This window comes from Dipodomys ordii, unplaced genomic scaffold (assembly GCF_000151885.1).
Source record: "Dipodomys ordii isolate 6190 unplaced genomic scaffold, Dord_2.0 Scaffold18, whole genome shotgun sequence".
Taxonomy (NCBI): Eukaryota; Metazoa; Chordata; class Mammalia; order Rodentia; family Heteromyidae; genus Dipodomys; species Dipodomys ordii.
Window position 1 is genome coordinate 147095 of NW_012267234.1, and position 28000 is coordinate 175094.

Below are 28000 nucleotides of genomic sequence, written 5' to 3' on the forward strand. Positions count from 1 at the left end.
TTGCCATTTTTCACTCCTGACAGCCCTACTGCAACCCAGCCATTGAAATCAATGTATAGATCTGTCTCCACACACTACTTTTTTTTTTCCCCCTCTAGATTCTGCCTGGAGAAAAAGGCTTTCAATAATAGAGTCATTTTGAATGGAGAAAAGTCACTGAGTGAGAGTATTTATTTTGTTTTAATGAGTCAAACAGGATTGGGATATAGCTCAGTGGTAGAGTACCTGCCTAGCATGTTGGGAGGCCCTGCATTTGATCCCTAGCATCACAACAACACATGTGCGTGCATACACACACACACACACACACACACACACACACACACACACACACAGCCCTGTCTTACAAACTAAACAAACCCCACTTCTGTCCCTGGGAGCATAGGTACAAAATAGAAGTCTCCGTCTATTGGATACATGTACACACCATTTCCAGAACCATAAAAACCTCCAATGGTATAAAAAACAATAAGAAAGGCCAGGCATTCGTGGCTCACGTCTATAATCCTAGCTATTTAGGGGGCTGAGATCTGAGGATGGTGGTTTGAAGCCAGCCTAGGCAGGAAAATCCATGAGACTATTATCTCTAACTACCAGAAAACCAGAAGTAGTGCTGTGGCTCAAAGAGGTAGAGCTCTAGCCTTGAGCAAAAAAACTCAGGGACAGCACCCAGGCTCTGAGTTCAAGTCTCACAACTGACTCACATCCTTGAGCCACAGGACCGTTAGAGACCTCATCCAGAAACATTCCAGTGACCAGAACTGCAGATAAACAGAATGTGATATTTGACAGTTCCCTGAGGGTACCACACACACACGCCACACTACCAGGGCCACTGAAGGGGGACAAATGGACTTAAGCAAGCGCTCAGCAGAAGTGGCCACCAAACAGCCATTATCCGAACCAGTGATGCTTCAGGAAGACGCTTGCAGAAGAGAATTGGAGGACACTGCGAGGTACAGACCAAGCAAGCTCACCAGTAAAGCAAAGGAAGGGTAGAGAGCTGGCACACACTGCAGGCACAGCGCGGGCACAGCTGGGAATGATACAGTGACATCTCCAGCACTGCGCGTATTTATGGGGAAAAAGCAAGTTGGGGTTTTGCCCAAATTTACCTCAGGATGAGCACTCCCCTGTGTTCTGACACCTGGTACATTCCATCATTCTTGTAGTTGTAGAAATTGGGCCTAGAAAGTTCAAGGTTGACCTACTGACTAACCTCGGGTCACTTGGACAGATTTTTGAGTGTTCCTTTAAACAAAGGATGGAGTTCTGCCAGACCTTGAAGACAGACGTCCATCCTTGAAAATAAGTATTTTCCTTTGCAAATCTTTTTGTGCCTAGACCCTACAGGAGTCATTTTCCCACTCCCCAGACCTCTTCCCCACCCCATCCCCCACCGGAAAATGTCTTTAAGACATCCTTGCTCAGTTCCCAGAGCACACGGATTATTTGCCTCATAAGCAGGCGGGTCAGAAGGAGAGAGAGGCTGTTTCTTCCATTTTTACTGAGTGTTGCAGGTTGGGGGGGGCGGGGAGAGACATGAATTAGACTTAAAGCAAAGCAAATAGTGCCTGAGTGCTTTTAACCAAGTTGCTCATGAATATAGCTTTGTCTCTAAAATCCTGGCTCTTGTTTCCCATCCTCCTGTTCTCTGATCACCTACCTCAAAAATGACAGCTTGTTGCCGGGTACCTGTAGTTCATGCCTGTATCACCAGCTACTCAGGTGGCTGAGATCCTCATCCCTGGAAGGAAAGTGCATGAGACTCTTATTTCCAAAAAGCCAGAAGTGGAGCTATGCCAGCCTTGAGCAAAAAAGCTGAGACAGCACCCAAGCCCTGAATTCAAGTCCTAGTACGTACACACACACACACACACACACACACACACACACAAACACACACACCTCACAGATAGATGGCAATGAAATTAATCATTAAGCACACAGGGTCCACAGCTGATCGATTTCCTCCTCTTGCTATACTGGCCTAAAAAAATTGTCTCATATAATTCTATAGTGACTCGTTCTAGGAATTCTGCAAATATCCAAACCAACAAGGAAAACCAATTCAGAATCCTCCAGCGCCCAGAGCTTTGGGTGTTGTTGACTGTACCAGGCTGAGTGTCATCACTGGCTGACGTGAGAGTCCTACGTCTTCCCAGCAGCAATATCGAGCAGATATTTTTAGGGCTCCACTCATTAGACTTGGGCGGGTGCCCTGTGATCTCCTTCTAAGCAAGGCTGAGAGATCCTGTGACTCAACAGTATTTGCCTCTGTTTCATCCATTGTTTGGAGCCATGACTCACATCTGGGACAATCATTGCCCACCACTGTGGATTCTTCAGGTCTGAATCATATGAAGGGTCTCACCTCTTCCCCACCCCCACCCCCCAACCCCAGCCTTTCTTTTAAAATGTCTTCTCTCTGGTCATCAAATAATTACTCCTGGGAGGAATCAGAAGAAAGGTCTGATCTCCACCTCTAGTTCTTTTCCTCCGTGCCTGGAGCCACACCCCAGCTCCCCACACCCCATGCTTCAACTTCTGTACCTTCAAGTAAGTGTTGATTGGGAGAGCAGGCAAAATCAGGGTACTGCCCTCCACTGAACTGAGATCAATCTGGTTTTTAAAACCATAGACTTTATTTTAGAGTTCCAGCAAGTTCCACGGAAGTTGCCAGCCATTTGGGAATTACTCTTTCAGATCTGTCAGAAAACATGTTTCTTCTTCAAGAATCAACCCTTTCGATTTTAGACCTCAGGAATGAGAAGAGGAGAAGGGGCTGACACCCGCTGTGGCCAGGCATCTCGTTAATTGCTTTCATCTGAAAGACAAACAAACCACATGCAAAGTCTGGGGGTGGTGTGGGTGTGCAAATGGCTGCAGCTGGCCAAGGTGCAGGGAAGATTCCAGAGCTAGCTCGCTGGGCAGTTAACACGACCAGATCTTAGGAGTCACCTGAGGCCTAGTTAGTCAGCACCCAGGAGACTTTACCCACCAAAGGGGTGGGGTGAGGTGTCAGCCCCCTTTCACTTTTTTGGTAGAGAAACATTTTTCCTGGTCCTTCCTCAATGGAGTGGCTGGCTATTGTACTGGACCTTCCCTGGCCAGCAGTAAGGCCTGTGGCATGGAGCGCGCAGTGGAGAAGTATTTGTTCCTTGAAGGTTATTAACAGGCAATTGGTTACAGATTCAGAACAGCTCGCGTGTGTGCACTCAGAACATTAATTTAGATAAATGTTAGGCACCGAACACTGACTGCAGACGGGGGAGGGATTTTCCTTCCTCCTCCACCAATCAGAACTGGCTCTGGAGAAGGTGGGTGTGGGAGGTGGGGGGTTGAGACATCCAATCAAAAGCCTAGTCCTGTGGGTAAAAGTGCCTCTGTGCCCAGGTTGATAACCCAGGTTGTATATTTTTTTTTTCTGCAGAGCAGGAGACACTGGTCTCCACTGGGCGTAGACAAAATACACCCACCCCAATTCAAGTTCATATTAGCCACATATAATTGTTTTAATTTTTTGTCAGTTGTAGGGCTTGAACTGGGGGCCTAGATGCTGCCCTTGGGCTTTTTTGCTCAAGGCTAGAGCTCTACCACTAGAGCCATAGCTCCACTTCAGTTTTCTGGTGGTTAATTGGAGATAAGAGACTCATGAACTTTCCTGCCCAGGCTGGCTTCCAACCTGATCCTCAGATCTCAGCCTCCTGAGTAGCTACAATTATAGGCATGAGCCACCAGTATCCACCCCATAATTTGTTTTTAGCATAGCATATCCCCTATGAGATTTTTAAGTAAGACATTTTTTTAATTCATTGTTTATCTGAAATTCAAACGAACTGGACATCCTGTGTTTGATTTTCTGAATCTGGCACCACCATGACCAGGGAAGACCCCTGCACATGCGCACAGCACATGCCCACAGAAAGACTAAAGTAGGAAGGGCCATCAGGCCAGCTTGCCCTTTGTTTCTGGGTTGATGGAAGGGATAACACCCAGGATCTGGCATCCAGCAAATCTTCACAGCATGCTCACAGCTGTAGATTTTGGCTACATTATCAAACAACCTTTGAATGTTCTTACCACAGTCTGGAGGGAACTGCTCCATCGCTTCTGTGTTACCTCTGAGATCCAGAAGATAAACAGAACAATGTTTGGCCCCAAGATTTTTCATGGCACTCAGGACTGAACTCAGGACCTCATGCTTGCTAGGCAGGCGCTCAAGCACTCGAGCCATACTCCCAGTCCTAGGAAAGGTATGTGGCTCAGGATGGCCTAAACTCACAATCCTCCTGCCTCAGCCTCTCAGTACTAGGATTACAGTTGTGTGCACCATCATGCATGCCTGCTTCCTTTGCCTGTCTTAAGTTTGAAGTTTCTCATCTATAATGTGGTTCCCATTTCCTTCCTGACCACTTGGCAGAGCCACGGACAGGACCAACCACATGTCCAGAGCCCAGTCACCTTTGTAATCGGCACTTACAGAGGGCAGGGTGGGTCTTCAGGATCACCGTGGGCTTTTGCGGTGAGTCCCTCCTCCACTTGAGAGGGAGCGGGGAAAGCTGATGGGAAACACATCTGGGCCCTCAGCTTCCTGTCTCTCCCCAGCCCTTCCTCCTTTCATTCTCAGAGTGCCCTCTTCCTGGTGTTTATATTTAGGAACCAAGACCTGTTTGTAAACAGGTTTGAAACCCAAACCAGGTACCTGTGCTAAACTGAAAGGACCCACCCAGAGTGGGTGGTCTGCTCTGCAACTTGAGATTTAAATCATCCAGAAAAAAATCCCAATTTCCTCTTCCTGGTGACAACAGAAACCAAATCTGACCAACTGAAGCAGAAGGGGAGTGTATGCAAAGCAAACATGATTCAAATCATTCAAGGAAGGCTGAAGAGCAGCCTAGAAGGACAGGAACCAAGGGCGGCAAGCAGGAACAGTAGTTCCTGTGGTTCCTGTAGTTACTGTCCAGCCAGACGGGGGAGGAAGCGGTAAGGAGGGATCATGATACATCTGTTCCCATTTTCTTTCTTTCCTTTTTTCCTTCCTTCCTTCCTTCCTTCCTTCTTTCCTTCCTTCCGTCCTTCCTTTCTTGTCCATTTATTATTGATATGAAACTCAGAGAGTGGCTTAAATAACAATAGAACAAACCTCCTATAATAAGTAGTCTGGAGTCTTGGGGTTGGTTTGATAATACAAATGTGTCACGATCTGAATCTTTTTTATTTATTTATTTATTTCCTCTTTTTTTTTTGAAAGGGGTAGAAAAAGATGGGGAGACTAGGATTGAACTCAGGGCTCAAAAATTGTTAAGCAAGCAGTCCACCACAAAAGTCACAACTCAGTCGTTTTGCGTTTATTTTTCAGATAAGGTCTCACACTTTTGCCCAGACTGGCCTTAGGCCAAGATCCTTCTAGCGTGGCCTCGGAGTTGTTGCAATTACGGGTATGTACTATCACACTTGACCCTGTTTAGTTTTGCTTTGCTTTGCAGGGCTAGTGATCAAACCCAGGGGCCTTTTAATACTGAACAAATGCTCTGCTACTGAGCTCTGGGCCTAGCCTTAGTATCTGGCTGTTCAGAAACCAGTTGGCTGCCACAGCTCTAAATATATTCTCAGGACACTGTCACAAGCAGAGCAAAGGACAGCAGTGATGGAGGTTCCCTTTATTAGGAAGGCTTCCTGTCACCCTTCCTTTGTAATTAATTGATTGAACTGAGCCAAATGGCTGAGCCAGCTACAGGGAAGACCAGGAAGGCAAGTATCAGACAAGAGAAGAGTGAACAGGAGTCAGTCTAGACCAGGGCTTCATCTTCATCTCCTGGGCTGGGCGTGTTGATGCCCATCACTAATCCAGCGTTCTGTTAGCAAGGAGACAGAGGCAAGGGCTCTCAAGCTTCCACTTCCCAGTGAAGAGAGCCGAAGGGCCTGGCTGAGCTCACCCTGTCTGAGTCACCAGGCCTGACCCAAAGGCAATCTGCCAGAAGGATCCCTGGACTGGAGGGAGGGGTAGAAGTTGTGTGCAGAGAAGACATCTTGAAGCACCCCCCCACACACACTCAGTCTTTTTAGATCTGATGCTAACCCAACCCAACCAGGACAGGCTCTCTCATTGGTGGGAGCTCAATACAAATAAAAGTGTAAAGACCCTGGTTCGGGGATCATTAAGAATTTAAACTACAATGTCCTTTTGAGTACAGGGCCATGGTGGCTTCCCAGATCCCATGCCATGATGCCTGTCTTGGGTCTGTCCCAGCACAGAGTGAATGTCCCAGGCAAGTAGGCTTGTCATTTTGCTGTCGGGTCTATGGTAGAGAAAGCTAGACAAGATAGAAAGCCAGGGAAGGGATGATTCCATCCATTCTGAGTGTATGACCCTGGGCAGACGCCGACATCAGAGAAGTCATTGTTCCCAGGGAACATCCTGTCTATTCCAGGCAGAACCTGGCAGAACAAAGGGCATGCAAGCTGCCTTTGCTCACATACCAGTTCAGAATGTGGCAATAGCTGTCTGCCATTTGACCATCGAAGTCCTCCTATATGGTACCTTGTCATTCTCTCCAGCTTGCAGATGAGGGCTCCCGGGCACAGGCAGGTCCATGGTCCCTGACCAGACTGAGAGTGGAAGCCTGGAAGTGTGAATCCAGAGCCCATGTGCACTAGTGCTCTGTGTCATGGAATGACCTGGAAGTTGTGGACAGTCAGCTTACAAACCAGACTTGAAGAGGGTGATGATCGGAGGGGCTTGGAGTCCTAGAGATCGTGGAGGTTTGCTGAGGACATCACTCAGCTGCAGGGGTACAGGATAGAGTCAAGGCCCAAGGATGTCTATGGGAGATGACCCCTGAGCTTTATCAAGGGGACAGGAGACTCAGTAGTTCTACAAAGGTATTATCACACATCACGTGTGTGTGTGTGTGTGTGTGTGTGTGTGTGTACTGGAACCTCATGCTTTCTCTGAGCTTTTTCATTCAAGACTGGCTAGTGCTCTACCACTTAACACACACTTCCACTTTCAGCTCTTTACTGGTTCATTGGAAATAAGAATCTTGGGGATTTTTCTGCCCAGACTGGCTTTGAACCTCAATCCTCAGATCTCAGCCTCTTGAGTAGCTAGGATTACAGGCATGAGCCACCAGCCCCCAGTTCTTCCCCCACCCCCTTCAACTTTTTTTTTTTCAAAATGAATCCACCAGCCCAGACTATTTGTCTAAATATTTTAATTAAAATGCATTGTAATAGGAAGGCCTGAGTATACATAAAATGTTCATGATGACTAAGAAAACCTATTTAAATAGTCCCAGTATTGAACATTTTGAGAATAAAATTTTAAGCAGCTTCTTGGCTTACAGTATCTACATAGTTTAAAAAAATATCTTGCTATTCCTTTTCTAGAAAGACGTAGAAACACAGAGGCATTTTACTCAGCAGTGAGGCAGATACATCCATAAACATTCTGCTTTCACAGGAGACTTGTAAAATGTTGCAACTGTACCATTCACACCTCTGCAACCAATCAGTCCGAATCATTTGGAGAATAACTCGTCTCCAACTCAATTTATCTGAGACTCAGCTAATCTCGTTTCCAATGAATTTTTCCTTCCTGGACAATCCTTAAGAACTGTATGAATCTCTTACTTTATATAATAAGCACTAGATATTCCAGGGCTGACATCTAAAAGATTAAGTACATTCGTGTAAAAAAAAAAAGACTCCTTATAAAATAGGATCTCACAGTGTAAAGGTGCTGTTGGAACATTTTGCCATCTACTGAAAGCTATGTTTATTTTATAGTAATATCTGAAATTCTTGCTAAAGTAATTCAGCAACTCTGTGCTCAGTCTTCGAAGAGATGATACAAATTTGTGAATGACAAATGCAGATGGTAAGGGTGAAAAGATTTTCCCCAACTCCAAGACTCCCCGCAGTTAGAAAGAGTAGCAAGTATTTGAAGTATAGAATGGGGTGGAATCCAGAGCTTCATGCATGCTTGGCAAGCACTCTACCCTCCAGGCCCTGGACAAGATTTTTTTTTTTATTGTAGCAATAATATTGACAATGTAAGTTTGGAAACATTGCAGTTAAGAGTGGTTTTGATGTCACAATACATTCATACCACGCAAATAGATTCCCACCATGAGTAAATGAGTGTACGTTGTGTGTACACACACGTATGTACGTATGCCAGCGCTGAGAACTGAACAAACAGGCATGCCAGCCTCATTCTTGTTTTTTTCTGCTCAGGGCTGGTGCTCTACTACTTGTGCCGCATTCCACTTCTGCTTTTTGCTGGTTAATTGGAGATAAGATTTGTATGCTCTTGCTAGTTTTGCTGTGATCCTCAGATTACAGGCACCAGCTATGAGCACCCAGCTTTTCTGTTTTATGTTTGTGTTTTGTTTTTCTTTGCTGGTCCTGAGGCTTGAACTCAGGGCCTGGATACTGTCCCCAAGCCTCTTTTTGCTCAAGGCTAGCACTCTACCACTTGAGCCACAATGCCACTTCCGGCTGTTTCTGAGTAGTTTATTGGAGATAAGAATCTCATGGACTTTTCTGCCCAGAGTGGCTTTGAACTATGATCCTCAGATCTCAGCCTCCTGAGTAGCTAGGATTACAGGCGTGAGCCACCAGCTCCTGGATTTTTTGTTTGTTTCTGTTTTTGACAAAAGTCTTGCTATATAGCCCAGGCTAGCTTCTAACTCATGGTCCTCCTGCCTCAGTTTCCTGAGTGCTGGGATTACAGGCATGCACTACTATCCCAAAGCTATAAGCATACCCTGTATCTACTGATGAGGAACAAATTCCAAAACAAAATTGGAAACAACAGTTTAGATTTCAGAAACAAAACAAAAGGAGCTGGATGTGGTCATGTGTGCCTGGAGCTGGATGTGGTCAAGTGTGCCTGTAGTCACAGCTACCCAGGGAGGCTGAACCAAGGAGCCCAGCCTGACACCTGCTGGGCTGCCTGGCCCTTCTGAAGGGACCATCCAGCAAGGGCATGCCCACCCCATGCGCAGGCCAGGATGCCGGCACTCCTGTGCTGCTAATCAGCACAGCTGCCCCCTCTCTCCTGCAGAGTTTTCTACTTTTTGTTTGCTTGTTTGCTTGCTTGTTTTGAGATACTATGTAGCCCAGGCTGGACTTGAACTCAGACCCTCCTGCCTCAGCTCCTAGTACTAGGGTTACAGGTGTGGCCCACCACACCTGGCTTGTTTTGTAGCCTTGGAACAGAGAGGCTATTTCTGCAGGACCCTATTGCCATGGGTTCCCTTCTCCAACTTCCCTTGGTGTCCACACCCCATTCTGACCTCTGCCCAGCAACGTTCAAAGTGGAAAGTCATCTTGTTCCATAAAACAGTAACCGGCGGGGTGGGGAGAGGGAGGAGCCAGGGGTCCCCAGGGACCGCAGGAGCTTAGGGACATCATGTGGTGACATTTGATTTCCACGCCTCGGCCTGACCCAAGGTGTCCTGGGATTCTAGGGGGGACCTACACAGATGGGGACACACGGGCCCAGCCAGGCAGGGAAGAAGCGGGGCACACTTGGCACCTCATTCTGCCTCCTCCTCCTTCTTCTCTTCCGTCACCTCCACAGACAGCTGCGAGGGCCTGGCCGCCTCTGCCTCTTTCTCGCTGCCTCCTTCAGGCTTGGATGCTGGTGGGGGTGGAGGCTGAGTGGTTGTGGGCTCGTCCTGGGGTTCTGGGGGAGCCGGCTGATCTGCAGGGGCTGAGCCTGCCTCTCCCTCTCCAGCGGCTTCTTGCGCGCTCTTGGCCTGAAATCCAGTAAGGGTGTGTGGTGAGGCATCTCCTCCGGGGGCTGGGAGGGGCCTGAGCCAGCTCCTGCTCCCACTTCCCAGGACGCCAGACAGGCCCTGGGAGGCCTGGCCGGGGCCTGGAGCTGAGCATCACCGGCATTTGGGAGGCACAGAATGGATCACCAGAAGACTGAAGGATGAAAGGCCCATGACATTTCATGGAAAGCCTTGGGGACATTTTTAATTCTTGGGTCGTAGGCTGCAAGCCCGGGTGAAGGCTTTAGTTCAGGTGCAGAGCTAGGCCCTGTCCCATGCATGGAGGTGAGGGATGCCCATGAGGAAGGGCCTCAAAAGGCTGAGCCATCCTGCCTGCCCCCTCCCCTCCCCTCCCCTCCCCTGTTACTTTGGATAGCCAGTCCCGGGGCAGTGAGGAAATCGAAGACCTGGGTAAAGGTAATGCAAGCAGGGGACCTGCAGCCTGGCCACCCTTCTGAGGCCCGCCATTGGGCCGAACTGACCCTTGTTTGGGGACTTGGTGGGTGCCTACAGCCTCTACCCTGTCTGCCTCAAGAGGCGCTGGCAGAGCTGTAGCTGGGTATAATGAACAAGCCTTTGTGGATGCCCGTGAGCCCTGTGGCTCTCTCTGACCCTATCAGTACAGGGAAGGAAACTGGAGAGGGAACAGACCCCAGTGTGTGCGTCTAGAGGGGGGCCCTCAGCTGCTCAGCACCCCTGGAAGAGGAGTGGCTATGAGGACCAGAGTTCCCCGAAGACTTGCTCAACAGTAAGGCTTTGCGGGAAGGGGGTGATGGCAGTAGGAGGGGACAGGATTCTTCTAGAAGCCAAGGCACCACGGTGGCTTTGGTGATCTGCTGTCTCACTGTTCCTGGGTGCTTTGGCGCCTGGTTGCACCCTGCTCTGTTCACGCTAAGCCCTGCCAATGCCCTTCTAGGATGGGATGCTCAGACAGGATTTTGAACTTGCGGAACTCAGGCCAGAGCCAGGAGAACCATGGGAAGGCTGAGGGAGAGCTGTCACCAAAGGCTTTCGAAGCCACATGCTTCATCTTTACAGCCCGCATGGCCACCATGAGCATGTGGGTCTCAGAGAGCTGGGGGACCTCCCTGGTTCACAGTGACAGCGCTGGGATTTGCCTTGAGCTCCCGCTATTCAGCCCTGGCTGTTGTCAAGTGCAGGAGAAAGCCTTTATTAGAACACGCATGCACATCGCATTCGCCTCTGAGCAGCTAGCTCACACACAGGAGCAAGGAACCATTTTGATGTCAGGTTCCCGGCCTTCAGCCCTCACAGCAGCCCACACATCAGATCCTCCTGTACCTGGCCAGCTGGCCAGCCACTCATTGCTGCCAGGGTGGCACCATTGGATGGCTGTGTCTGGAGAGTGTCTTAGAGCCAAGTAGCTTGGATGTCACGTGACAGACTCTGGCTGCCAAATGACCCCCGGGGTGGATCCTCTGACTCACAGTAGCCTGGATTGAGGCTGAATTTATTGGGTCCCCTCTGAGCTCAGTCGCTCCCGTGTTGCCTGTCTCCCCCGGCCTCCCCCAATCCTCGTTCACTAAGTAGTCTTCCCAAAGGATAGTCATGAACAGACATAATTAGTGCAATTATTCTACTTGACATTCTTGGCTTTAGTCACAGAGAAAAAAAAAAAGTCTCAGAGCTCATTTGAATATTTCCTTTACATTTCTGAGAGTGGGGGGCAGTGGCCCTGTGCCTGTCTGTGGGATTTTTCCTTTCAAATAGTTTCAGCTGTCACAGACGCAGTGTGGAGCAGAGGAGAACACCACTGTCACCTGGGGAGGTCAGCCTCCATCCTCAGACCTCGGCAAGAGTGCCAGGGGGTCCCCTTGGGGCTCACCTTCCCCCCATTCTTGGCCCAGGACTGGGCACGTGTGTGACCCAGGTCTCCCAACCCCATCCCAGCTTACTGAACATTCCTCAGAACTTGCATGTGTTCTGGTACTTTTGCTAGGATGGCTGTGCTTCCTGTTGGGGCTACCCCAAGGAGGGTGAGTTCCCACACATAGCCATCTACCTGGGAAAACTAGTTACATAGGCTAAGCTGGGCGTGTGTGTGTGTGTGTGTGTGTGTGTGTGTGTGTGTGATGCCAGTACTGGGCTTGAACTCAGAGCCTGGGCACTGTCCTTGAACTTTTGTGCTCAAGGCTAGCGCTCTACCACTTGAGCCATAGCTCCACTTGCAGCTTTTTGATGACTGACAATAAGACTTTCCTGCCCAGGCTGGCTTTGAGCCACAATCCTCAGATCTCAGCATCCCAAGTAGCTAGGATTATAGGCAGAAGCCACAGGTACCTGGCTGCCCCGGGCTTTTGGATGGAGTCTTATCAGAACTTGTCAATTAGTGGATCCCAAATCTCTCTATATTCTCAAGCTAACTTGAACTTCCTTGCCTTCTGTTACTTGCAAGCAAGGAGTCCTTACCACTGAATGGCCCTTGCTCAGGGGTCTCAACCTCTCCCTGGGGCAAATCTGTGACAGACGGGGTGACTGGGCCCCCACCCCGTTACCTGTTCCAGCAACTGCTGCTGTCTTGCTGCTGCCTCCAGCGCCGCCAGCTCCTTGAGCCGGGCCCGGAGGTGGGCGAGCTTGCCACCGCCTTTGGCTCCCTTGGCCCCCATCTTTCCTGCTGCAGCCAGAGCCGCATTGAAGAGTTTGGGGGTGCCCGCACGTGGGGGGAGGATGAGTACACTCTTCTGTTCTTTGGGCTTGTTGTTACTCCTCAGCATACGCCTGAAAGAGAGCCATATGCTTTATGGGGCAAGAGCTCTGGGTAGGTTTTTGGAGGGGGGACAATGTGGAGGGGTACTAGGTCTTGGGCATTGTCCCTTAGCGTTTCTGCTCAAGGCTAGTTAACTCTACTACTTGAGCCACAGCTCCACTTCTGGTTTCTTGGGTGGTTAATTAGAGATGAGTCACATAGACTTTCTTGCCTGGGCTAGCCTTGAGACTGGATGGTCAATCTCAGCCTCTTGAGTAGCTCAGATTACAGACATGAACCATCAGTGCCCAGCTGAGAACTCTGGTTTTGAGGGGTTGGGATGGGAGCTGGGGCCTTGCACATGCTAACCGAATGCGTGTTCATGGATTCTTCCCTTCTGCACAATTATCAGGCATTCTGATAGCTTTGAAAAGGTGTTTTGTGGTTGTTTGCATAATTATTTTCCCAAGGCCTCTCCAATGCTTGGAAAGTTGTTCCACCACTGAGCTACACCTCCAGCCCTAGGTACGTGTGTGTGTGTGTGTGTGTGTGTGTGTGTGTGTACCAGGGTTGAACTCAGGACTTCTTGCTCTCTCAAAGCTTTGTCTGCTCACAGTGGGCACTCTACCACTTGAGCCATGCCTCTAGCCCATGCTGATTCTTGTGCCCCTGACAGTTGGACAAAACTGAGACTCAGAGTGGGTGTGGGAGCCACATGGCTGAGGTTGCCAGTAAGTGGTACAGGCAGAATCATAGCCCTGATCGACTGCAGTGGAGCACCCAATGTCTCTCAGTACATGCAGAATTTCCCATCACACAGAAGCCCTGTCTTTCTGTGGGACTCCACGTGCTGGGAATATGTGATGAGCAACTTGGCCCAAGAACAAATGAATTTCGCCTGCAATCTTGCGGGTCTAGACTACTAATTGGCAAATTCATTCATCAGGCTGCCAGCATAACTTGTTTGTTTAAAAATGAGGCCATTACTGGCTGCTTATCTAATCAGAGGCAATGGGTTTAAATTGTGCATAGTGATATTAATTGACCAAGATTTGCATTTTCTCCCTGCCCCCCCCCACCTCCTCACTCAGCCAGAGAATACAAACAGGATAATTCATCAGAGGCCTCACAGGCCCCAGCCCTGCCCTGCCACCTGTGTTATTTGAGTCCATAATTCAGGAAGGCTCACTCTGGTGCAAAATAGCACAAAACAATGACCCCCAGGAACTGCTGCAAGCTACGCTGTGCTGGCCAGCTCAGAAGGCCAAGCTGGCTTCCGGACATTCTAGAGGAGGGCAGTTAATGCCCCTTTTCAGATGATGAGACAGCGTTTCTAGAGCCAGGATCCCAGCAATCGCCCCCACAGGGGACAGTTCATCTCCTTTCATGGGGTGACTGGCCAGCCAGAGACCTGAGACCCGAGTACCTCACCTCTGTGGTGCCTCAGGTCCTCTACAGCCTGAGCACAGGCTTGGGAACACTGCTAAGAATAAGGGCTATCTGTGGGAGGGCCCGAGGGGGCCCCAGTGGATTGCCAAGCCCCCAACCTACTGAGGAACCATCCCAGGTCGTGGGGACAAGGATATGGGGTATTGTCATGCAGTGCAAGACCCCAGACTTGATCCGGAAGAAAAGAAGAAAAGCAAAAACTATAAGTGATACTTTTGGGACAATTGGGAAAATTTGCCTATGGATTACTGATGAGATAATAGCTCTGACTCCAGCATTAAGGTCCTGATTTTGATAAAGGTGCTGTAGTAATCTCAGTCCTATCCTTAGCTTTTTTTTTTTTTTCCCAGTCATGGGGCCTGAACTCTGGGCCTGGGTGCTGTTCCTCAGCTCTTCAGCTCCAGGCTAGCCCTATACCACTTGAGCCACAGTGCCACTTCCAGTTTTCTCATGGCTAATTGGAGATAAGAATCTCACAGACTTTCCTGCTTAGGCTGGCTTTGAACCTCGATTCTCAGATCTCAGCCTCCTGAGTAGCTAGTATTACAGCTGTGAGCCACCAGTGCCCAGCTTCTTAGCTTCTTCTTTTTTTTTTAATTGTTGCTGGGAATGTTGTTGTTGTTAATTTTTTGAGATTGGAGGGCTGAGGGGGGGGGTCTCATCATGGAGCCCAGGCTGGCCTTAAACTTGTAATCTTCCTGCCCCAGCCTCCTGAGTATGGAGATTACAGGTATAATACCAGTTTAACATCTGTGTGTGTGTGTGTGTGTGTATTGATCCTGGGGCTTGATCTTAGGGCCGGGCACTCTCCTTTAGCTTTTTTGTTCAAGGTTAGTGCTCTAGCACTTGAGCCACAGCTCCACTTCTGGCTTTTTGGTGGATAATTGGAGAGTCTAGCTGACTTTCTTGTTCAAGTTGACTTTGAATCTTTTTTTTTTCTTCTGGTTGTGGGGCTTGAACTCTGGGCCTGGGTGTTTGGGTGCTATCCCTCAGCTCTTCAGCTCAAGGCTAGTGCTCTACCACTTGAGCCACAGCTCTACTTCCAGCTTTTTCTGCTTATGTGGTGCCGAGGAACCAAACCAGGGTCTCATGCATGAGAGGCAAACACTCTACCACTGAGCCACCTTCCCAGCCCAACTTTGAATCTTAATCCTCAGATCTCAACCTCCTCAACCTCCTGACTAGCTAGGATTACAGCCATAAGCCATGAGCCACTGGCACTTGGCACACAAGTGTACATACACACACATACACACACACACACACACACACACACACAAATGAAAAAAAAAAGTCAATTCTGTACCTGGCTTTCTTCCGGAGTAACTTCTGAGATTCAGGATAATGCACTAAAATTTCATTCAAGTCCTTCTTGTCCAGAATGAAGAGGTTGGTGAAGCCGTGAGCCACGACATTGGCTGTGCGCCGGTTCCCTCCCCCAACCGCCAGCAAGCTGGGGCGAAGAAGGAAGGAGGTGAGGCCACTCTGAGGCTGTAGTCCTGACCACATTCAACTCTGTCATCCCCTACCCTCTCAGGGCCACACCCCAAGGCCCGTGAGAGTCCCAGCCTTGTGCTTTCCAGCAGGGGCCAGTCCCCCAAAGTTCCAGAATCCCTCCAGCCTTTGTTCAGAGCCCACACTTTACCCTCGCCCCTCTGACCTTATCTCTCCAAACACAGATCCGGCTTTGAGCGTCACCAGCACAGCCTTCCCATCCGGGCCGCCCAGCACCTGCACCTGCCCAGCCTGGATGATGTACATTTCACGGCCAATCTCCCCCTGGAACAGAGGACTACTGAGCCCCTCTGCTGTCCCTCACAGAGACCCAGTAAGGAAACATTGAGGCTCATCCAAGCCCTGCACCACCACTCAGTGTCCCAAGGTGGGGGCCGATCACTTCCTCTGTGCACTGGGGACAGAACCCTTGTCTCCCCCCTCCATATAACAGACAAGTTGTAGCATCAGGAATGGGCAGTGAGATCTGCCTGCCTTAGCCTCCAGAGTGCTGGGATTACAGGAGTACACACCACACACTTGGTCCTCTGTTACTTTTTTTTTTATTTTTTTCAACAAATGTTTCCTGGTCATCACACACACACACACACACACACACACACACACACACACATCTTACCTCTACCTCTTTATGGGAAGGAAGAGAGTTAAATTTCCTTGTTTCTGTGTTTGGTCTGACACAGAATCAAGGTGTGAGGGCTCCCCACTCACCACCAGCCTACCAATGTTCCAGAGAGAATGTCAGTGCTGACCAGGGAAGCAAAGGGCACAGTGCTCACCTGGCACCCACTTTAACTCAACTACAGTTTCCCCAGGACCACAATGGCCTCCTCTCCCCCACAGAAAATTACATCACCGCACAGACAAGAACAGCAGCAATCATGCCCACTCTGTGCCCGGCACAGTGCCCTTCTTAGCCAATCCTGACAACTCCCTCACGAGGGAGACACTATGGAAAGCCCTACTTCCTCCCTGAGACAGAACTCAGAGAGGATAAGCCACCTGCCCAAGGCTGCGCAGCTAAGTCTCACTTCAGTGTCAGGCAGATTACTCTACTATTCCTATACACTGAATCGTCTCCAAGGTCGCAGCTTTAAATTCCCAGCCATCGGGCTGGACATTGTAGTACAGGCCTATGATCCAATCATTGGGAAATCTGAGACAAGAGCATGGAGAATTAGAGGCCAGGAGGGCTACACAATGAGATCCTATTACAACAAACAAACAAACAAAGAAATCTCAGCCCTCTGCAGCACCCTTTTCTTCCTCTTCCCTGGTTCTCTGCCTCCAGAAAGTTCAACGCTAGGTGGCACACTACCCACCTAGAGACAGGGGTCTTCCTGGGGTCCTCAATCTTACAGTACCTGTTTGGGCAATATTTTCACCCTGGTATGCGCACTCAGCCTTATTAACAGCTCTAACCAAGAGAACTGAGACCTGGGTTTCTGTCCCCTTGACCTCAGTGACCTTGAATCCCAAAGGCAGGGAGCAGAAAGGGCTGTGGACACTGTTTTCCCAGGTTTAAAGCCATGTTTTCCCTGGGAGGAAACTGGGGAGCGGGGACTGGGGGCATCCAGAGAGGACACAAGTGTCCCCATGTTAGGGGAAGCCCCTCCTCTATGGATGTTGTGGGAAGGGGAAGGGGACCGTGAATGGGCATTTATTCTATTTTTCAATTACTCATCTGGACTTTAGTGTGATATCGCCTTTGTTTTTTGTTTTGGCCTAGGCCAACCTACAATGTGCGATTCTCCTGCCTCAGCCTCCCGAATGATGGGATTATAGGCATATACCACAATGCCAGGCCTAAATCTTCCAATTTTTAAAGGTTAGGGAATAGTTCGACTTAAAAAGATCAGAAAACATCTATCAACACGTCTCTGTCCTGGATCCTAGGGTGTGGGACCAGAAGGCTACTACTATCTAATGGAGGGGCTGAGGTGGCAGCCTCGGGAGCTGCCTCTCCTCCGGCCCCATTTTTGTGATGGGAAGACTGAGGCCGTGGTAGCCTCTCTGGAGACACAGGCAGGACCCCTTTCAGGCTCCTCCACCCCTGTAGGGCAGGCTTTTCACCCCTCACCCCAGCTACCACATCCCCAGGGAGAGGGAGCTTGGGAAATGCCTGGCAGAGCACCCTGTGCACATCTGCATTCACATCCACAGCTGGACACAGCCTCCCATTCCCAGGCCAGCAGCTCCCCAGGAGCCTGGCTCTGCCCGACTTGCAGACCCTGAGCCACCCGGGCTCCCAGGCAGCGCCCAGCCTCACCTTCTTGCACACGTAGTCATTGGGTAGGTAGACCACCGAGCGAAGTCTCTTGAGCATGTCGAAGATCATCTGCCGGTCACAGCCCTGCCCCGGGGAAGGGAGGAGAGGGAGGAGTCCCTTTAGAGGAAGGTTTGGGTTTGGGGTGCCCCACTCCTGAGGATGAGGGTGCCTGGCGAGGGGTGGGTACCTGAAAGAGTGCCACTTTGCTGACGATGTCATAGTTCACGTCGATGGCCAGGTCCAGCCGCATCTTGTCTGGAAGCTGCACCATCAGCTCCGATTCATCTGTGAAGGGGACCCCAAGGGGTCAGAGCAGGGCCAGGCCAGCCCCCACACACCCAGGCTGAGCTACCGCAACCGGCTCACCCGCACAGATCAACGCACATTCACACCTTCCCCTGCCACACGCCGCGGCCATTCCAGCTCCCAAGAGTGACGTCTCCTCTCTGAGATTTTGTCCACACCAGTCCCGCTGACAATGTCCCTAACTCCTAGTTACTCTTCAAAATCCAGCACCAATGTCACCTCCTCCAGGAAGCCTGCCCATACCCCACTCTGCTTCTATGTTAGCAGTCTGTGTGCCATAGCACCTCTCACCCCCAAACTGCAATTGTTTATGGGCTGTTCCCCTCAGACCAGATGTTAGAACTGGCTGACCATGTGCCAGGGTTTAGAGCGCATTTTCCAAGATCATTGCGCTCAGCCCTCCCAGCCCCAATAGAGGCAGATGGGTAACAGCTGTCATCCTGAGCAGCAATGCCTTGCTTGATGGGGCCACACAGCCACAGGTCAGAATGGAGGTAGGCTGTAGCCAGAGCAGGCTCACTGGAGTACCTGCAGAACACAGGCGAGGAAGGAGGGTGGGGGAGGAGATGGACGGACAGGAGACCTCCTCCTTCTCTGATTTTTATGTTTTATACTCCCTTGGCCCTTTTTGCTTTCGTGTGTGTGTGTGTGTGTGTGTGTGTGTGTGTGTGTGTTTGTATGTGTGTGCGCGCTAGTTGTGGGGCTTGAATTCAGGGCCTGGACACTGTCCCTGAGCTTTTGTGCTCAAGGCTAGTGCTCTACCTCTTGAGCCACAACTCTACTTCCAGCTTTTTGGTGGTTAATTGGAGGCAAGAATCTCACAGACTTTCCTGCCCAGGCTGGCTTCAAACCACAATCCTCAGATCTCATCCCCCTGAGTAGCTAGGCTTACAGGCGTAAGCCATCAGCACCTGGCTGATTTTTATTTATTTATTTATTTTTATGACATGGGTTTCACTTTGTAGCCCGGGTTGGCCTTGAACTTGCCATCTGCCTGCCCCAGCCTCTTGAGTGGACTATCATGCCTGATTGCTTCCCTGGTTAATCTGTACATTGACCTTGGCTAGAGCTGTGTCTCAAGGCAGATCGGGTGTAGAGAAAGGGCATCCAGAAGACAAAGCCTTCAGGCTTTGGGACCGCAGGACAGTCCAGCTTCGTTCACCTCACAGGCCTTGCTAGGGCCTCTCACACCAATATTGGGGTCACAGCCAAGGAGGCCCCAGGGGTCAGGACCTCAGAGTCAGAGGATGAGGGAGGAGCCCCAAGATGGGGTGCCAGGTGTCAAGGGTTGTCTGGGGGAGGCTGTTGGCCTCCAGAGCATGGCCAGCTTACCCAGCATGCCTTGGGAGTGCCAGGTGTATTCGTACCAGGTCTTGACACGGTTCTGCACGGACCTGGGGATCTTGTAGAAGTTCATGTACTTCACGGTGCTGTCCATGCAGCTGCGATAATAGGTCTGGCCAGCGGTGGCAGCACCTACCACATCTCTCATCTACAACAGGGTTTGGAGGAGGTGAAGGAGGTGCTGGGCCACAGCAGGGGTAGTATGGAAGGGGTTTGGAGGTGTCATTTCACAGTGAAGTCCACACATTGGAGGCTTTACTGGGGGAGGAAGCCGGCCTTCTGCAGGGATGTGGGAAGAGAAAGCCGGGCTGACTCTGGCTGGCCTCAGGTGAAGGGGCTCTTCCAGGTGGGGAGTGCCTCATTGGAGCTATGCACGGCCCTGTGCTGGAGGAAATAGGAGCCCCAAGTTCTGTTTTCAGGGTGCTGCCCTCCAAAAGTTGCTTGAGGACTCTAATTATCACCTCATACTTGGGCTAGAATGTAAGACCTCCCTCCCACCCCACCTGTTAGAAAGGACACAGTCCAAGGCCTCAGTCTTACAGAAAACTATGCAGCCTCCCCTCTTGGCCCCCCTCCATACTCATATCACTATCCAGAGAGGGCTCTCCTCCCCTCCCGCAGAACTCTGGGCTCCTTTTGTAGTCCAGTGCCCATGCCAGGGCCATGGGTGTAGAGGAGGATGCTTCTGACAGAGATGGGGGTGGGGGACCTGCAGTGGGAGTGTCTATAGGTAGGAGGGGTCTGTGATGGGAGTGTCTATAGATGGGCGGGGCCTGTGGTGGGAGGCGGGCCCATGGGAGGGGCCAGGATGCTTGGGTGAGGTCCCAGCTACCTGTCCAATCATCACAGAGAAAGCAAAGACACCAGTGAAATAGTTCAGCAGCTGGAAGACAATTTCAAAGAGCGTCTGGGGATCAGGAAGCCCCCCGATGGTGATGAGAGTCTTCACGGCCCAGTAATAGCAGCGAATGTAACTAGAAAGAGAAAAAAAGGAACCTTGGTTATCACAGGACTCGCTCTGCAACCCTTGGGGGTGTGGCTCAGACACCTCCTGAACCTTTTGCATGATGCAAAATGGGGGTACTGTTACAGTACCTGGATACACAAAAACAGCCTCCAGTCCAGGCAGAGGGTGCAGAGGTTTACAGAGCAGGTCTGAAGATAAGGTCTAGTTCAGACGTGGCTCTATGCCAACTCTGCAGGGACCTGTGGTCACCCACTCACACAGTGATACCATTTGGATATGCCCCTCCCACCCCCAAAAGCTCACATATCCAAGGCCTGGTCTCTGAGGCAGGCACTATTTGTGAGAGTGGCTCTTTGGGGATGTGACCAGATCAGGAAGGCTCTGCCCTCATCAGTGGATAAGTCCATGGATGGACTCATAGTTTGATGGTAATATTGGGAGGTGGTGATAGGGACTTAGTGGCAGGGCCTGGATGGAGGAAGTGGGTTACTGGGTGCTATGCCTGTGAAGGATCTACCTTGTTCCCTGCCCCTTCCTGTCTGTTCCTCTCTCTGCTTGCTGGCTGCCATAAGGTGAGCTGCTCTGCTAGACTCCACCCTGCCACCATGACTGTAACCTCTGAAGTTGTGAACCAAAATAAACCTTTAATGTTTATTATACTTACAAGTATATGGCACACTAACTCCCCAAACCTCCAGAAGATCAGGAAGGCTGGGTGGGAGGAGAGACTGGCCCTGATGGCTGGGCCCTCCAAGGTCTACAAAATTTTCTTTTGCTTTTGTGTTGGCTAATGGAAAGCCAGAGCAGCATTAAAGGTGGAAGATACTGTCGGCCCTCCATCTACAGGGTCAACCAACCACACGTGGAAAACACTTGGAGAATTGGGTTTGCACTGAATATGAACAGACTTTGTTCAGCTCATTGTTTCCTAAATAGCACAGTATAACAACTATTGACATAGCATTTGTATTGGATATTATAATGACTCGAGTTGATTTAAAGAATTCAGGAGGCTGTGTGTGTGTGTGTGTTGTGTGTGTGTGTGTGTGTGTGTGTGTGTATTTGCACTTCATAAAAGGGCTTGGGCATCCATAGATTTTGTTATCCCCTGGGATCATAGAGCCAATATTCATGAATACTGAGGGACAACTATATCTTGAAGACAACCTTCTGGCCCTCTCTTTGTTTCTCTCTGCCTCTGTCTCTGTCTCTCGCTCTCAGTACTACTGGAGTTTGAACTTGGAGCTTTGTGCTTACTAGGTAGGTGATCTACCACAAGTTCAAACCTAGGCCCATCTTTTCTGATGCTCCCCTTCCCCATTCATTTTCCAGATAGTGAAACTGTGGCTCCTGAAGGCAAAGGGAACCAGCTGGCAAGTCCTAGAGCTGGAACAGGAATGTTGGACACTGATTCTCTGAGATGTCTTATTACCATCAATTAGTTACCAACACAGACTGCTAATCCAACAGAACAGGAAGTATGGATAATAGGGTCCTCCAGTGGCTGATGATCACAAAGCTCCTTGAACCGCTGTCCACACTGTCAGCCCTCCCAGCAGTCAGCAAAGCAGGAGGGCAGCCAGGCAGTGATGGTCAGCTTTTCTGGCCTTCCTGGGCTCCATCTACCAGCTAACTATGCATTTGGGCCCTATAGCCCGGCTGCCTGGGATCAAAGTCACTGTCTAACTACATAGCCTGGACCCATTTCTCCACTACTCTAAGCCTTCTCCTCTAATAAGGACTTAAGTGGGGTGCCCTCCACAGGTGACTGCAAGAAAAGTGGAAGCTGCTAGGACAGAGCCAGGTGCTTTCCGGGTACTTGCAGTGAACAGCCTGCCTATGTCCTCAGGAAGATTGGGGGTCTATGGGGACAGGAAGGAGATGTGCACTGAGTGCCCCAGAAGAAGCAGTTGTTAGAGGCTGGGGTGGGGAGCTCTGCATACAAGGCTTTGGTCAGGGCTATCTGCCTTCCTACACCTGAGGGTCATCTGTTGCCTGGACATTGCAGGACAACAGGCCAGCCTGATGGTCAGGTCCCTGTCATACTGCTTCTGGCCAGCAGGGGGAGTAGAGAATAACCTTTAGCTGAACAGAGCCGTCTTTGATCTTCCTAACCATTGGACGGGGCATGGGGGTCTAGGTGTTTGTGTGTTTGGGGCATTGAACTGGGGTTTGAACTAGGATTTGAACTCAAGGCCTCATACTTGTTCAGCTTGCTTTCTTAGCGGGTGCTTTGAGCCACACACCTACTTTTTACTAGTTATTTTGAAGATCAAATCTCAGGGACATTTCTGCCCAGATTGGCTTCTAACCTCAATCCTCCAGATCTTAGCTTCTTGCTTAGCTAGAATGAAAGGGGTGAGCCACGGGCTCACAGCAGGACTGGACTGTAGCAAGGCCATGAACAGAGAAAGCATAGGAGCTGTGTCCTCAAACACTGGCTTCCCTTTACCACTCCTAGTACTGGGTGGCCCACCTTAGAGTCCCCTGTGCTGCAACCTGTGAGTTCCTCCCTACGTGCTTCAGTCCAGGCAAAGTCAAAGCTGAAGAGTTTGCAGCATTTGCAGAAACTGAGGCCCACAGCAAGCACCCAACAAGCAATGGTCATTCATTTTAAAGTTATTACTTGCACTCTCAGCTCTGTTGAGGTATTTCCTCTCCCTGTTTACACTTCATTGATGAACAATAGGGGAAGAAGGCTGCTGCCTGTGAGGTGTGCCCTTCCCAAGGCAAAGCATCTAGAACTCCCAAGATGAGCCCAGAGTGCAGCTCCATCCTCCTTCCCCTCCCTCCTTGTCAGCTTTCCCCAGGGCTGCCAGCCCTGTCCCTATCCAGGAAAGCAGGTTCTTAGAGTACCTGGATGTGAATCCCCATGAGAATTGAAGCCAAACCAGGAACTGGCCCTTTGAAAAGCTAAATTCTTTGGCCAAGTGTGATGACTCCCACCTGTAATCCCAGCTAATTGTGAGATGGAAACTGGGGAGAATTGCAGTTTAAAAATAAGCCAGGCCGGGCGCTGGTAGCTCACGCCTGTAATCCTAGCTACTCAGGAGGCTGAGATCTGAGGATCGAGGTTCAAAACCAGCCCGGGCAGGAGAGACCGTGAGACTCCTATCTCCAATAAACCACCAGAAAACCGGAAGTGGCGCTGTAGCTCAAGTGGTAGAGCGCTCGCCTTGAGCTGAAGAGCTGAGGGACAGCGCCCAGGCCCAGAGTTCAAGCCCCACGGCCGACCAAAAAAACAAACAAACAAAAATAAGCCAGTAGCCAGGCACCGGTGGCTCATGCCTGTAATCCTAGCTACTCAGGAGGCTGAGATCTGAGGATCACGGTTCAAAGCCAGCCCAGGCAGGAAACTCTGTGAGACTCTTATCTCCAATAAACCACTAAACCAATAAATCAGAAGTGGTGCTGTGGCTCAAGCAGTAGAGCGCTTGCCTTGAGCTGAAGAGCACACAGACAGCACCCAAGCCAGAGTTCAAGCCCCACAACACACACACACACACACACACACACAAATAGCCAGTGTCATTCCTGGTATGGTAGTATGTACCAATGGTCTCTGCTGTGCTGGAGGCATAGGATAGATAGGAGGATTGCAGTTGGAGGCTGACCCAGGCAAAAAGCTTGATACCTTATCTGAAAAATAACCTAAAACAAAAAGGACTAGGGACATGGCTCAGTGGTAGAACACCTGCCTAGCAAGCTCAAAGCCCTGAATTCAAACCCAAGTACCACTTAAAGCAAAATAAAAAAAACACAACTTTTGAAAAAGAACTACATTTTCTAAATTTCGCACTACCGGATGTTGAAATTTCTGGACCAGAGGTTATGAAGCCCTTCTCTGGCATGCTGGCTACCAAATAATAACCCTTGCCTGCCTTGCTGGCTACACCATATCCACAGCTGGTGGGAGGGGAGAGGACTGGCCAGTGTCTAGGCACACACTGGAAAGCTTATCTTGAATGTGAAGTGCCTGTTGTCCTCGCATTCAGGAGGCTAAGGTAAGGCAGGAAGATTTCATATTCAACACCAGCCTGGGCCACACATGAAACTGTGTCTCAGTCCCTCTCCCTCCTGACAAAGAATCCTGAATGTGGTGTTATCCCCTACTTTGTAGAAGAGAAAACTGAGTCTCAAAAGAGTAAGTTCCCCACCAAGCTCAACAGGGTAGATTTGACACGGAACTGGTGCTCAGCCCTTCACGTAGAAGGGACTTTATATCCTCTCTCTGCTCTCATGTGAGGGGCTCAGTGGATGAGTGGATAGGCGGATGGATGGATGGATAATGAACAGATAGATGGATGTACGGATAGATGATGGATGAAGGATGGATGATGGACAGATGATAGGTGGGTGGATGGATGGATGGATGGATAGATGGATGGATGCATGGATGCATGGATGATTAGTGCATGAGTGGATGGATGGACAGATGGGTGGATAGTCTAGAAAAGCCGTGGATCAGGAATGGGGATGGATTCAGTAGAGGGGAACAGGGAACAGAACATTGGTGATGAGGAGTATCAGACACTGGCCCCATCCCAGACAGCTTCCAACTGCTGTCGATGTCAGGAACTCACTTCATGCCTGCCTGGGATCTACAGATCCTGAGGATATCTCCATATGTGTGTCCTTTACATAAGTTCCCTTAGGCTGCAGGCCAGCTGTGGCCATGTGGCCGGGTTGGGCCACATGAGAAGGGGCCATTCTGGTGAATGACCACTCTGAAAAGAAAGTCACCTTGGCTGTGAAGGACCCACTGTCTCCCATGCAGCTGGAAGCAAGCACATGGAGGTAGACAGAGTGTGGACAGGTGGTCCAGGCACTTTATGTCACTAGTAGGGACAGCCCAGGCCCACTTGAAGTGATGCTGTGGTTTGGACCTGAAATGTCCCTCAAAGGCCCTTGTGTTAAAGCCTTGGCCCCCAGGTGGAGCCTCATAGGAAGTCCTCCGGTCATTGGGGCATGTCCTTGAAGGGGACTGAGGGGCTCTTACTTACAAAAGTAAGTATTGAAGCCAGATAGTGGCTTACACCCAGCTCCTTGGAGGTGGAAATGAGAAGGATTGCAGTTTCAAAAAAAAATAGCCAGGTATAGTGGCCCTAGCTACAAAGGCTATAGGAAGATCAGTTCAAGGCCAGCCCCATGCAAAAAAATGTGACACTCTTCTGGAGCTATAACTGGGACTGTGGGCATGGTTCAAGTAGTAGAGCTCCTACCTAGCAAGTACAAGGCTGAGTTGCAGAGTTCAAATGCCAGTACCATCAAAAAATGAAAACTAGGTATTAACTTAAACGTGCACAGGGATTATAACATACATTGTAATTTTAGAAATCTGAAAAAAAGTACAAATCTGGAAAAAAAAAAGAATGTATTATTATATAGATTTTTGTCACCGATAGCTTTTTTTTGGGGGGGGATAGGATTTTGCTATGTAGTCCAGGCTGGTCTCTCTTTTTTTTTTCAGAGGGGTCCAGTAGTGAGCCTGAACTCTGGGCCTGGGTGCTGTCCCTCAGCTCTTCAGCTCAAGGCTAGCGCTCTACCACTTGAGCCACAGCGCCACTTCCAGCTTTTATCTTTTTGCTTATGTGGTGCTGAGGAATCGAACCCAGGGCCTCATGCATGCAAGGCAAGCGCTCTACCACTGAGCCACCTTCCCAGCCCTCCAGTCTGGTCTCTAACTCAATGTTTTTTCTTGCCTCTCCTTCCCAAGGTCTGAGGTTACAGATGTGAATAACCTCACCCAACTTCATCATTAAACTTTTCTAGCCATAGCTTTGGTAGCCACCCATTTCATCATGGCTCAAGGACACCTGATAAATGTAAACCTTTGTCCCCTCACCACTTTGGACAGTGTACTTGCCACGCTTTCTAGACTTTGGGGTGTGGAATGGATTTTTCTAGCAGGTCTCCTTCAGGGATGAACCTGCTGTGTGGCAAATAGCATAGGTTCAGGAAATTTAGCATAGGAAGGTGTGGAGACCAAGCCCTTGAACCTTAATGTGTCAGCAACTCCTTCGGAGCAAAGTTGCCTTGGCAACTGAGATTCCTCCCCAGGACCCTTTCAGCCCTGGCGTATGGCACACAAGAGCATCCGGCCAGCTCACCTGTTTCCCACACCATCGTACACCCAGTGAGTGGAGCCAATGCCCTGGTAGGCTGATGCCCAGTAGTAAAGACAGGAGTTCAGGTGCAAGCTGTACAGCAAGTAGGCGGTGGTTCTGATGACCCTGGGAGGGGGCGGAGTACAAAGGCAGTGGTGAGAGGACTTGTTAGGATGGCTCACCCAGAGGAAGGACTGTGGGACCAGCCACTCACAGCTTTCCCCTGCTGGAGCTGTGTAGTTCTGCCCAGCCTCCCAGGGGGGTAGACACCCAGCTAGTGGAACTAAGGAAGGACTAGAAAGGCCTTAGCAGATGCTTTTTTTTTTTTTTTTGGCAGTAGTGAGGTTTGAACTCAGGACTTCACCTTTGGTAGACACAGACATTCTACCACTTGAGCCACGACTCTACTGTTTTGCTTTAGCTATTTTTCATATAGGATTTTTTTTTGTTCTGAGATTAAGACTTGAACTCGGAACCTGACAGTTTGCTCATTGGCTGCCACTCTATCCACTGAGTCTCACCTCCAACCCCTCATATAGGATCTTGATAATTGGCTGGCATTGGGTTTCCATCTTCTTACTAGTGTTCCTATGTACTTGGGATTACAAGTGTGAACAACTAGATAGGGTCTTGCTAACTTTTGCCCAGGGTGGCTTCAAACCAAAATCCAGCTCTAGCTCCTGAGTAGCTGAGATTATAGGTGTGGACCACCATGCCCTGCCCCCAGATGCTCTTTATACTTCAGGTTGTGCTAGTTAGGGATAGTAGTATTTGATCAAAATATTGTCAGGAGTCAGGGTGGACTAGGCCTGGGATAGCTGAGCTGCCCCTGTGGACCAATGCCTGTGGTGAGGGGCGCAGCTGGGAGAGAGCGCCAGACAGGGAGATGACACTGAGGCCACCAGGCCAGAGGAGAGGCACAAGGCGCCTGTTTCCTGAGTGTGGCCTCTGTGTTCTTACAGAGCCCCCGCCCCCTTGTTAGGATTGTCAGCTCTCTGGGCTGACACCAATGCTGGGAGCGATTCAGGTCAAGTTGCCTGTGTCCTCTTACAATGGGGGGAAACAGGACCTTCTGGTTCTCTGAAAACAAACATCCTGGCCAGGAATAGGCCTGGCTTCCGGTGGTAGAGGCAGGGAAGCCAGAAGGGGAGGCCAGGGGGTGGAAAATGCTGGATGCTGTTGTGTTGTGTGTGCATGTGTGTGTATGTGGGGGTGGGGGCTATGCACACATGTGTATACATGGCAGGGGAGGTGGTGGAGGGTTCTGTCTTACCTGTAAACATAGGCTTTGCTGAGGATGGCTTCCAGACGGTTGTTAAACTCAAAGAAGGCCATGTACTGGAGGAAGAGGAAGGCATCAGGGGTAGCCTCGTCTGTGGGTGGCGCTGCCCTCAACTTCTCAGCTGGTCCTACACATGGCAGGACTAAGGCCCTTCCTCCCTAGGGAGCAGCAGCTGGACAATGACTGCTCAAACCAGAGGCCCTCAGCCCTTGGAGGGAAGAGGTGGGAGGGGGGCATGGACACTCCTCTGATGGCTCCTCAGAAAT

General features: G+C 50.1%; 1 protein-coding gene across 1 annotated transcript in view; it reads right to left on the minus strand.

Annotated features, from left to right (window-relative positions):
* Positions 1–5792: 5792 nt before the first annotated feature.
* Positions 5793–28000, minus strand: part of Cngb1 (cyclic nucleotide gated channel beta 1) — a 56677-nt gene continuing 34469 nt past the window's right edge. Inside the window, exons 24-36 of the mRNA XM_013012640.1 lie at positions 27726–27790; positions 26456–26578; positions 20211–20352; positions 19367–19526; positions 17916–18013; positions 17729–17812; positions 15605–15723; positions 15251–15397; positions 12305–12527; positions 9585–9770; positions 6712–6787; positions 6545–6612; positions 5793–5858 (exon numbers count right to left, since the gene is read on the minus strand). Of these exons, the coding sequence (XP_012868094.1) occupies positions 5793–5858; positions 6545–6612; positions 6712–6787; positions 9585–9770; positions 12305–12527; positions 15251–15397; positions 15605–15723; positions 17729–17812; positions 17916–18013; positions 19367–19526; positions 20211–20352; positions 26456–26578; positions 27726–27790 (1557 nt within the window). The remainder of the gene's footprint in view (positions 5859–6544; positions 6613–6711; positions 6788–9584; positions 9771–12304; positions 12528–15250; positions 15398–15604; positions 15724–17728; positions 17813–17915; positions 18014–19366; positions 19527–20210; positions 20353–26455; positions 26579–27725; positions 27791–28000) is intronic.